Source organism: Amblyomma mixtum, chromosome 6 (assembly GCF_055824585.1).
Source record: "Amblyomma mixtum isolate Tamu chromosome 6, ASM5582458v1, whole genome shotgun sequence".
NCBI classification, from domain to species: domain Eukaryota; kingdom Metazoa; phylum Arthropoda; class Arachnida; order Ixodida; family Ixodidae; genus Amblyomma; species Amblyomma mixtum.
The window spans coordinates 117,182,088-117,194,698 of record NC_143017.1 but is presented as its reverse complement, the minus strand read 5'-3'; the positions used below and the strand labels follow the sequence as shown (position 1 = coordinate 117,194,698).

Sequence of the window (12,611 nt, the reverse complement as noted above, 5' to 3'; positions counted from 1 at the left end):
GTATAATCACAGTTCTATTAAAAAGAAAACACCTTCTTTTCTTTTCTTATTTCTTAAAATGAAGAGTAGCAGCTTTTTTACTGCACGTCATATCTGACAAAGTACTCACGCACACCGCTGTACAAAAAAAAAAGAAAATTACATTCAGCAACAGTCATGTGCTGAGTATTATCACACAAACAAAAAAAAAGGGGGGAAAAAAAAAGTAAAGCCAACCTTTCATATCACTTGCACTACAGAAGCCTCGACCTAATGAAATTTATTAATGCGATAAAGAATAGCGTGTTTCCAAGCAAAAAATGTTGGTGAGCAGCAATTAGCCAATTAGTTCAGTACAGTTTTGTTATGCTAAAATTCAACTATAAGCTGCCGCTCACAACTGAATCGTCACGTCCACGTTTCATCTGTCTGCAATATCACATGGATGAGCATCTTTGCTACTTCTATGCTCACTGTCGTAGTTCTAAGCAATTGCCAGGTTTCATCTCATAAATGTGAAACACTTGTTTGGAGAAAAACAGCATTTGCAATCGGGACGTGCTCAGTTTCCTACACTTCGAAACAAGTGGATACAGACTGACAAATGCCATCTATTGTGGTTGAGCTCAGCAAAAAAGGCCTAGCGGGGCAGGGTCGACTATATGAACAAACCAGAAAAAGCACCAGCAATAGGTCATGGGCAACAAATTCTATAGCAATCGGCAAAGAGCAGGCCTGCACCCTTTCACATAAATCGCTTTACTTTCATGTCAAATATGAAAAACTAACGCAGTCTCTCCACCACATCCCAAAAGTGTTCTAAATGCTCGGCATTTATAAGGATCTGCGCCTACAAAGAAGCTGCAGAATCAGCATTAACATACAAAAAAAATATTCTGAGCATACATAAGGACATACAGTTAAACCTGGATATAATGAAATTGCTAAAAAGTCAGCGATTTTTTATTGCATATAGGTTTTTGTAACATGCAGTTTTGATTTGAAACAACAATGTAGAGACAAAATGAAAATGAGAATAGATGCAGATGAAACCACCTAGCAAACATTAACTGTAAGTCCCTGTAACTTGCAGCTGCAAAAAGAAACTTTTCATGATCTCTTAATTAATGCGACTGTGGCAGTGGCTGCAGCTCGTACAATGCTACTATGCGTAGGGGGTAGGAGAGGTGTCGGAGGCCAGCCCTCCCATGTGCTTTTTCCTTTGCTCTGCCAGGCCATTGTTGTCCTGGGAAACGAACTCCGTTCACACATCGCTGGTGCTCTCCGTCGTCCCCGCACTCGGCAAATGTCAGTTGCTGGTGCCGGAATCGCGTGAACTGAGTGGCGGCGATGGGCGCGCATTGTTCGTTCTGTGCCTTCTTTGCTACATCCCATTGTTTTGTGCTGCTTTTTAACATGCCTTGTTTGCAGTGTCACTAGATGTTACATTACAAAAACGAATGCTGCGGAGACTGCTGTGTTTACCATAAAGTGACATCAATGGTGCAGGCGTGCAGCACGTTGTCAGCTGCGTTCGCTTCCTGCTATCAAAAATGTTCCTCTCAGGACAGTTCATTTCATCATTACGAAACTTTAGCGAGGCCCAATCAAATTTCAAGCCATGCAGCACTAGCTGATAGAAGTTGACGCAATGAATTCGTTATATTAAGAGGAACCACTGCAACACCTTTACTGCAAGGAGTTCATAAATACACACACCTGAATGGGAACAGCTTTGGGGAGTTAAGAAACATCGTAATATCAAGAAAGTTGCTAGTCAAGCCTCGTTACAGAGAACAGGTAAAAGACACAAAATAGTTAGATATAGCTGAGTATAAAATTTCACCGAAATACACACATGCAGGAGAAGCGCAACTTAACCAGTGAAAGGACGAAACCTGGGAGAGGCCTTTTTCAAAGTTTTTAGCAACGATTTTAAGCTGTTCGCTGCGATTATAGAGGCCGCAAAAAGCGAATTTCAAACGCCAGTTAGCGTAGCTTCCCTGTACACACCCCAGCTATGGTGGCTTCCCCACATTACAGCAGTGTCAGGTAAAGAAATCAGACAACAGAACAAATGCACAATTTTTACCACCTCCATTACAATAGCGGCCATGCCACTGGCTGCAGGACACCATAGTCACTCATGTTGCGAGGGAAAGCGTGCCACATGCCATTAGAGCGGGCACAACTTGGCACTTGGCAGTCCAATTTATCCGTTTTATAGCAAAATGCATTCAATATACAAGTAAGAATTACACATGTTTACTAAATATATTTATGAACAATTCGATATAGCCAATAATTGGGAATATTTGTGTTTGTAATATTGAGGTTTAACTCCACATCGAGGTTCATTATATCCAGGTTTGACTCCATGCATTTACATAGAATGGGAGCTCCCACACAAGCCATCAGCTCCATATTTTTATGGGTGCTCCGAAAGAAACTGATCTGTTCTAGAAGAACTATATTTTGTATTTTTGATGATACAACATCCTTCTTTCTCCTTGTCTGCTTTCCTTGTTCTTGCAGGCACACCTATAACACTGAATTCAACTCGGGCTACACTGGACACCAGAAAAGTGTTCAAACAAGCCCTGTAAATGCTTTGCATTTAAAAGCAAACATAAAGCTTTTTATACACATTCACAGGTGGCAAGAGGGACCAGCAATATGTTGTAAATGCTGCACAAAAAAATGAACTGGGCTGCAAAAAAAAAAAAAAAGATGGAGCTACAGAGAGCAGCCTCAGTGAGGAAACAAGAGCATCACAAAAAAACAAGAATACAGGTCAACATGTACGATCAGTCTCACTGCACTATTAGAAAAGCAATCCGCTCGCCACAAGACGGGAGCGAGAGAGAGCAAAGTCACAGAGGCGACGCCATGCGTCTCCAAGGGGGGGGGGGGGGGGGGCAAGTGCGCGTCGATGGAGCAGAGATGGCGGCGTTGGGGGCATGGGGGGGTCCATACCTTGTGGTGTGCCAGAGAGAGCCCCTTGCAAGAGAGCCATTTCAAGCAGCCACTGGAGAGTGGTGGTTAGTGGTTACAGAAAGGCGCTAGGGTTAGCACGAGGGTCCTTCTGGTTGCGGTACCGCACCGTCAACCACACCCCGATGAACTGCAGGCAGCCAGGAGGGAGAGGCAAGATTGAGAGAGGGTTACTTGAAGGCACCATGGCAAGCAATACGCGTAGGGACCACCACCTTCATCCAGACAACTCCCGGGGAATTCCTCCTTGTATGCTCCCGGCTTATTTGCACGCAGCAACAATGGAAGACAATGTCCCATCCACAAACATGCAGTGAAAAAGTGAGCCCAGCAAGCTGACCGGCCTGGCGCTGTCATCTCCTGGGAAAACATGGAACTAGTGCCATAAATGGCAAAGGCAGAGCAGTCTGTACAACTTACTCTAACCCACCATGTCCCGAATTACTGCACATACAACATTCACTGCATACACCCACAATGGTGTCCCCGAAGCAGGCATCAATGCTTTGTTAGGATATCGCGTCGTTACACGTCAGCCTGTATTATACTCAGTGCTCAATGTTGCACAATGCATGGATCAGGCAAGCAACAATGCTAAACATGCAAGCACACCGAAAGTGACGATCTCGGTGGCGGATTTAGCGGCAAATAAGCCAGGAGCACACACCGAAGAATTTAACAATTCATTTATTTACTAGGTTAAGAACTACATCACATATGCGTTGTCATAAAGATGAGAGCCATTGCACAATCACGTGTATCTGGCCTTAATGATGAAGGATGTGTCAAAAGTGGACACCACACAAGCAGCACGATGACATCAGTAATGCCCCTGTGAAATTCGTCAGCTGGTTTGACTGCTGTCACCTTGTCTTCAGTGGCACACTATTCTAGCATTTATCCAACGATTAGACTTGGAAATGCAGCAGCAATTCTTATGTCTTTCCATGATTTTCTAGCTTTTCAGACAAGATGAAAGGCATGCCTTTTAGGTGACCTGACCAGAATAACTTGCAGCATCTACTGGTTAGCTAGCAATCAGATGGGATCAATCTCTGACAACACATGCTGATATGCATGTGGTAAGTGGCGAAGCCTATTTTGTACCCAGCAGCATTAAGTCATCAAACAGCAGTGACAGCACAGCTCCTCGAGGGGCTTTCTATGAAACGATTTTGTTTCTACACAATCATGTGGGATCACTACAAAGTGAATATATCTCTCAAATGATAGCCTCCCGCATAAAGGCTTAAATCTCAATGGGGCCTCGGTATGTGGCGTGATGCTCCCAGAGGTGCGGAAGCAGGGACTGATTACGGGGAGAAGGGGGGCAGTCGTCTCCCCTAAGTGATTTTTACACGAGAAAACCATACTGAACCACATTTTAGCAAAAAAAAAGGGTCAGCAAAATACATGGTTAAAATGGGGCCACCCCCTTCAAGACTGATTCACATATCGACCCCTGTGTGGGAAGCACAAGAGAAAAACGGACACAGAACTTGAATTGAAGAAAACATTGAGGGCTGGATAATACACATTTAATTTCTTCACTTCCGTGATGTGTTAAGTGAAATCTCTTTGAGGATGACATTGCTCACAAGGTGCACAGTCTTCAAACAGCTTTTTATGGTCAACATGGGTTTGGTCTGAAGCCTCTGGTCCTGATGCTAAAACTCTGAGAACTACTTGACCAAGTTAAAGGAGCTGTGAAATGCCTTTTGTCAAGGCTGCCACTTCTTTTGTCTTTGAAACCATTTTTCTCCTCTTGGTAATGCAAGAACAGTGGCAGGCACACAGAAGTACTCACTGAAATGTGTGTTATGCTCCTAGTGCTCTGCTAGCCAAATGTCACTGTGCCGAGTGTTTTACAGCAATTCTACCACCTCCAATTTTCCCCACTGGAACTAACCAGTAATAGCATACTTCACATGCCTGCAGAGCAAACCTCTTCTCACACACACAACAAAGCCATTGAAGTCGATGAGGGTTTGAAAGAAATGTGGGAAGAGGGCTGACAAGATTGTTTTAGGACTTTTGTATGTGAATAAGACAAGCTGTCGGGCTGGCTGGTATTGCACTAGTTTTTCAGCAGCACACAGCAACATAAGGACAAAACATGGAGAGAGATGTCAACAAATGAGCGCACGAGCACTTGTGTCATGTCCCTTAGTTTATTGTCCTCGTGTTGCTATGCTCTGCTAAAAAACCGGCTTCTTAAGCAAGTAGACGAGTGGCCATCTAGACTCCCAACAGCTGGCCATGCTACTCGGGAAGAAATGCAAGCATTCAAAATTAGCCATGCGTCTGTCCCGTATGGTTAGTAGCCAAACGAAAGACCACATGCATGCACAGCAGTGCCTCTGGCCGTATGCATCTCCAATGCACAAGTTGCAACCCAAGCACTGCTAAGCACCAGATTCAAGGAGTCGCCATGGATGATATGGCTCACCCAGCAGAGATGTGCGCGAGTTCAAACACACTTGTGTCTTGTTTTGCTGGATAGATGAAGCTTAGTTGAATCGAACTGAAATATGCAACTTCAATTTTTTTTTTTACAACAGTTATCAAAACGGTAATCGTGGCAGCCAGTCAAAATGGGCTCACCTCTGTGAAGCTGAAGAACATTCCTATGCCGCCTGTGATCTTGAGCCCGTTACGAATGGCCTGGTGCAGGGCAGACCAGCAACCCTGGCACTCACACGTGCCATCAGGAGGAATCTACAAGCAAACAGAGAGAGAAAGAGAGAGAGAAAACCGAAAAAACACCTCAGAGAAATGTCCTGCCACATCATAAGCTTGCCAGCTGGCATGCCGCAATTCAATTCAGTGAGTTTGCATTTTAGAACACCACCGTAAAGAAAAAGCAACAACTGGCATTGTAGTGTTGTGTGCACTCCCTGCCACGATTGGCAGGTGGCAAAGTGGAGAGAGGAAAGGCCTCCTCTCCACTTGTAGACTAGAAGAGGGAGAGGCTGGAAGATGGCTGCCACGGGAAGAACCCAGAGGGTGGCTGCAGTGGACGGAGGAGGTTACGAAGCAGACAGAAAAATGTGTAACTGGAAAGTGGTTGCCAGGGGAACAACCCAAAGGGTAGCTACCGTGGAAGGTGGACGGCCAATTAGCCAGTGCCAACCAGCTCTCGCTGAACAATGCGCCGAGCCTGCAACCTTAGTGCTTCAAGCAAGGAAAAGACCTAATGATAACAAACTGTCATCGGATGATCACAATAAAGAGCCATCACAATATTTTTCTCCAGAAGGTGAAGAGATGGTCTCCAAGGCTTTCAGCTTGCCAGAGGCCCAGGAGACAACGACATGACAGTCTACAGCAGGAGGATATAATTAAAACAGGATCGCATCAATAACCGCCGGCTAAAAATCATGAATGACCTTTTTTAACAACATGCATCAAACACTACATAGCAAGTCACATTTCAGAAACATTTTGCCAAAGTACTAATAGCAAATGAGAAATACAATTAAACGTAAAAAAAAATATATATATATATATATATAAACGGAAAACACTGCATCCGCAACTGAGATACTGCAGCTATATTCCTTGGTGGCTCAGCAATTTGCTGAGATAGGTTCCTACCCCACCAAATGCTGCTTCGACGCCACCACTTGCAAGCTTTCACAGGACGACTCCAATGGTGGCAGGTTTTTGAGTCTCACTGAGTGCTTGCTTCGGTATCGCCAAATTTGCTATTCAAAACCTGCAGAATACGATCTCTATGCTAGTCGTGCAATGAGCATTAACTTTTTAAACTGCAAGTTCTGGTTGATTAATATGCTGTTTTTTATATGTCTACATCCCTTAATCCAGTCCATTTTTTCCACACACTTTCTGTTGCACAAATGTATCAGAAATTTTAAACCCGCATGCCTTAGTATCCACACTACTATGCTGTTGTTTTGTGAAACTGTTTACCGTGCATTTGTTTTAAGGCACTGTTTCAAGTCTGTACTGTGTCAGCTGTATTGGCGCTTTGTACTTGCCTGCTTTCCGTGATTATACTCTGTTTAAGCCTGCATAGGGAGCCAAGGCCTTATTCAGCTTTCAGTGTTGGCCCCATTTCAGACTATTTATCATGAGAAAAAAAAAGGAAAGTAAAAAAAATGAACCAGTCTTTTTGCCATTCCTAGGTGTACAGTGAAAGCAACCCACACACACGCACGCACGCTCTCACACTCTGCATCCCTGCCCCCACGAGTGCAATTCCGCTTTATATACTCATTTCCAGGCCCATCTGTACTGCACAGGTATTCTAAAAAGTTTCAAGGGCCTGGTTTCATATGCTTTGACTCCACATATCCCTTACGGCTCAGGCTCACCCGCCCTTGGGAAGCGTGCAAATCTGGAAGTTTTTAGTCAAAATGTGGAGACAAGAATGATCCAACCAGCCCAAGTTAAAGCTCTTTCAGTCGTGACATACTACAACACTGACGGAAGTCTTTTACACCAGAGAAAGCCCCTTGCACAATTACTACCGCGAAAAAAGAACGGCAAAATGTCTGGTCAAACAGAACGACCACAGCCAGGGGTCAGGTCCTCCTCACCTCCTGTGGTGGACAGCATGTTGGCACATGCTCGCACTGCGGTTCGGCCGTTGGGTCTGAGGCGTTGCGCTCAAAGCCGCAGCAGTGGAAGAGCCGCTCGGCTTGGGCCCTCACGGCGGGCGAGGCCTTCTTCCAGCCCTGGCTGGCCAGCTCCCGCTCCTGGTCCTCGGTCATGGCCAGGCAGGCACAGGCAACGCTGAACTGAACCACAAACAGTAGGAACAGGATCACCATGTACTGGAACAAGGGGTCAAGGAGTGTACACCACCATCGGAGGACGAGAAGCACCAACACAGAGGTGCTTGGTGAGGTGTGCGGAAGCAGGCTTTCCTTGAGCATGCCCGAAAACATTTTCGTCCCAATGCTGCATTTCTTACTCAGATCACCATCCTCACTGGCTCCTGCTGTCAGGGAAAGCTTTTGTTGTGCCACCACTTGGTCATTCAATTGCGTGAGAGAAAGGGTGAAGTTTGCGAGTAAACTCTTGGAGTGAACTGTGGAGCAAAGTCAGACGTATATAATGGTACCCAGGCTATCCAAAGTAAATGATGAAACAAGCAGCAAAGTCTCACTCACCATTTTACAGCAAAAGCTGTTTGAGCTTCGGTTTAGCCATTTTAGCATCATCACACCCACTATAGCACAGAGGCCTCTCCCATATATCTCTAATTAACTCTGTCCTGTGCAAGCTGAGGCCATTTTATCTCCGCAAACTTCTTAATCTCATCCGCTCATTTAACTTTCTGCCACCCCCTGATACACTTGCCTTCTCTTGATATCCAGTTCGTTACCCTCAACAATTATCAGTAATTTTGCCTACGCATTACATGCCCTGCCAAAGCCCATTTCTTCTTCTTGATTTTGACAAGGATGCAATTCACCCTTGTTTTTTTCTGACCCATTCTGCCCGCTTCCTGTCCCCCAACACTACAGCTATCATTTTCCTTGCCGAAGCTAACTGTGTTGTCCTCAATTTGAGTTCTACCTTCTTTTATTAGCCTCCACACTAGCCATTTAAAGTCGCATTTCGTGATGGAATCAACCATCATCCAGGGTTGTACCAGTAAATCTACTCCATAGACCAATAACCAAGCAGCCGCCGAGTAGCAGAAGAAGAAAGTAGAGGAGAAAGGGGAAGAAACTCTTGGCTACCGCTGGGAGCACTAGCTCTGCTGCAGGGCCGCGCCAACACCACCGACTGGCTGGCCAACGAGAGAGGAGGAAAGGAGGCCATGGCAGGGGAGCATTCGTTGCTTGGGAGAGGGGGAAATCTGGGCACCGGTCGACGGCTGTCGGCCAGCAGTCTCGTTTCGAGACGTCGCAACGAGGAAAACTCGCTGGGGAACTTGTACGCAGCTGTTGCTCTGCATTTGCACCGTGTTGTAGTGGTTGGTTCGTCAGTGCTTAGCAATCGGTTTGCCATGGATTCTGTACAGGATAGCGAAAGTGCAGCGTTGCAAAGATGATGGATGCTGCACCATGAAGCTCAACGACAGCATATGTCTGAGCATGGATTCCATGAAGTGTGCCGGGAATCCGATCGAACCGAAGACCTTAGCAGAAGAAGGCTGAGTATGCATGCGAGTGTAGAGACACCAAAACGGGCCTGCCACTCCAGATCTCTCAGCCGCGAATGCCAATAAGGTTTTGCTGATTAAAGCATTAAGCAGGCAAGCTTAGCTCTACCAATTTGTTTGTATTTCAGTTTGAGATTTCCTTTTGCAAGAGCTAGGTCGTGAGGTCAGCACACTTTCATCGAAACTAAGTCATCCTGTCAACAATGGGTTCTCCTAGCTTGACTGTACCAACAACACAGGTTCAACAAATTAATCGAAATTATCAATGAGACGTACCAGTGATGCTCCATGCTGCAACCGAAAACTCCCCCCATTAGACCCAGAAACTTGTATTTCAGGCACTTTTTCCCTGAAGCAGCAGGGAAACTCTTTCAAAATTCCCTTCATGACAAATCTTGCTCCTCAAATTTCCTGATAAAAGGAAAATTCCTCCACTGATACATTATGAGAATGAAACATCACTGAGAGATCTTGAAGGATACGAAGAACAGCAGCACTTGATGGTGCTTGACAGCTCCAATGAGACCGACAAGAGAGAGGAGGAGCAGGAACACTCCACAGGCTATCACTGCACCAAATATGGTGATGTTGGTCACAATGCTCGACACCCGGCCGTATGCTGCCACGCCGATGAGGATGAAAGAGACAATCTGCAGGAAAAAAAGCAAAAACAACAAGCATTCAGCCAGGAATCATGTATTACATACAGCCCGCATGTTGACTCAGGTGAATGATTTAACTAATGACTTTTCTCTACAATTATCATGCTTTAATGAGAGCAATAACAATGTCTTGAATAGAACACCAGAACTACCATAGGCTGCTATGCTACAGAGCTAATATTTCGCTCTCACAGTCTTTCTTAGATATACATATAATACATACACATTTACATATAAGTTTGGATTGTACTTTTCGATTTATACCAAAAATGAAAAAAAAAAAAAAATTAAAGTACGCCAAATTCAGTTTTTGAAATTTGGTTTCAAACAAAAAAAGGTCAGTATTCTTGGCATGCAAGGCTGGCTGTTGAGTGCAAGTTCAAAATTAACTAAATAGGGAAGCCAGGTTCGTGATTCAATGGTGGTATTGTTGGACATCACATTAAAAACCAACAAGACAATTATGAAATCTGATGCGAGAAAGCTGTCACTAAAAGCCCTCACAGATTACTTTGATGCTTTTACTCTAACAAATGCTTTTAATCTAAGCTGAGGCTTTGCAAACAACAATTTTGATGATGATTCATTTTTATGGCATAAGGTCATCTATGGCTAAAGAGCGTCACAGCACAAATTGTTTTCACGTGGGTCAAAGAACCACTTGCCAAGCATTTCACCCCACAGAAGCTGAGTACCAGGCCAGGGGAAAGCTTGTACCCATTGCATCACCAAAGGGCACCCCGTGGCACTGGGGATTGAATTCCGCACCTCTCGCATGTGAGGCTGATGCTCATAACCACTAGGCCACTGCTGTGGCGAATGTGACAATATTTCTGGAGGGTGAAAGTGGGCAGAGATGGATGGTGGGCATCCCCCTAGTTAGGGGCTGGGGAGGTAGGTGATGCTTGTGGTGGGCAGCTGGCTATTACACTGGCCTTTGCATTTGATTTTGCAGTCACTCTTTTGTTGTGCTGCTAGGTGGGGTTCTAGTGAGTGGTGACCTTGCAGAGGTGAGATGGTGGTGGGTGAAACCTCTGGAGGGTAGAGTTGGGTGGGTGCACAGCCCTCTAGCTAAGGGGGTGTGGTTGGGAGGAGGCTGACGCTCCAGGAGCATGTGGGCTTCAATCACTGGGGCTTCACACAGACTACGCTGGCATTTACACCAAGTGCCACTGGTACTGCTATCACAATAAAAGACAAGCAGTTGGCTTTCTTGTCCAGCTAGAGCAGTATTTGCTTTTCCTTAAGATAAAAGCATGAGAGAGTACAGCCCAACGCTATCTTATGACAAGTGTGTAGACATAGGCTTGTCTTGGAAGACTCAAGCAATGCTCTATGGAGCACAGGAAGCAAAAAATTTTAAAGCAGGCATTAAATTTCACAAACAATGCTTACAAAGTTACACTTGAACCCAGTCGCCTAGACATGCAAGCGACAAAGGCACGAGCACCGTTCCACTAGCACAGCAGCTGCGCCAAGGATTTGCATTATTTGTTCTACAGCACACTGCTCTAGAGCTATGTTATCCCACCTGTGCATGGAGATCAGAAACGGTGGGGACAAGCCTATGTTATTAGATGCTGACAGCTGAACTTCTTGACCGTTAAAAGTTTTTTCCTTGGTTCACACAAAAGCTTGAGACCAGCGTATGCACAAAGTAGACAAAAGAAGAAGTGACTTCTTTACGCCTCGGAACCTCGATCTCAATCAAGAAATGTGCACATCTGTAGATTAATAGTTTCTGAGAGCACACAGATACGGCTCCAACAGAATTGGTAGGCTCTAAGGGAGTAGTTGCTGATGCAGTCGTGCTTATAACATTGATGCGATAAGGAATAAAGACCGTGATCAAACTGGAGATGGAATGAAACCTGCTTAGTCCATGTGCTTAGTGAATGAAAAAAAAAAAAACGCGGTCATTCCGCCAGCCTTTTTTCCCGATTATCCTGTCTGCTCAGCCTTATTATGCCTAATTTATTATTATCTCGGCCTTATTATCTCTAATTATTTAGAACAGCTAGGCGGGAAGCCTGCACCGCGCAGCCTCGGCGACAAGCGAAAGATGCGCAAGACTGTCTCTCGGGCATTTTCTCATACGAGGTAAATTAAGATAATTGCGACAGAACGGCTACATCGACAGGTGGCCACAACGCTGGGACTCAACGGACCTTCCAGCCTCGTCCTCTTTTCTTCCACATACAACGTAAGCATCTCCCAGGACGTTTGCCCCCTACCAGTATGTTTGTCGCGTAATTCGCTATATCGTTGACGGGAACTTGATGCTAGCGAAGAGATCGGAAAGTTTCCTCTCGATCTCAAATGTGAGTGGAGAGCGAGATAGGAACCACACCAAGCTCGCAAACCAACGAAACGTCAAAACAACTGATACCGCCTTGAAGACGCCGCTGTTTTCTTCATATTTTTTGTTAGGGCACAGGATGAATGAAACTCAGGTTCAATCTTATTTTGGGAAGCCCACTAGGTTTACCAACGCCAGACAGTCAGTCAGAAAAAACACAAACAGGCTGGAAGTCACAGCGCGTAACGACCGCGACTAACGTCCGCAAAGCTCGCAAATGGAAGCCGCACCTCGTCAGCGAGTTCGTAACATGTGTGACGAGTCACGGATTGAAAAGCCGTTACTCACGATATACATAATGTTGAGCGCTGTTAGAGCATTCTTGGAGCACGTGAATCCCCCACACATGGTTGAAGCTTGTGTATGTACAAAGTATAAATGCCAAAAACTTCAAATGACTAGAAACATGCGCGAGCGGTGCGAGACCCAAAGCAGAAATTGCAAAAATCTACAAAATCAGCAGCCCCATTGCAGGCAC

The 12,611-nt window shown here is 45.2% G+C and overlaps 1 protein-coding gene across 2 annotated transcripts in view; it reads right to left on the bottom strand.

Moving 5' to 3' along the window:
- The window catches only part of Tsp97E (Tetraspanin 97E), a 17,156-nt gene extending 4,545 nt beyond the window's left edge, over positions 1-12,611 (bottom strand). The window contains exons 1-5 of one of the 2 annotated variants that reach the window (XR_016283584.1): positions 12,422-12,611; positions 9,595-9,762; positions 7,536-7,772; positions 5,578-5,691; positions 2,956-3,103 (exon numbers count right to left, since the gene is read on the bottom strand). Coding sequence is in view for 1 of the 2 variants with exons in the window: in XM_089548909.1 (XP_089405035.1) it covers positions 5,578-5,691; positions 7,536-7,772; positions 9,595-9,762; positions 12,422-12,481 (579 nt within the window). In the remaining variant the exon portion in view is untranslated. The remainder of the gene's footprint in view (positions 1-2,955; positions 3,104-5,577; positions 5,692-7,535; positions 7,773-9,594; positions 9,763-12,421) is intronic. The other variant, XM_089548909.1, reaches the window with a different exon arrangement.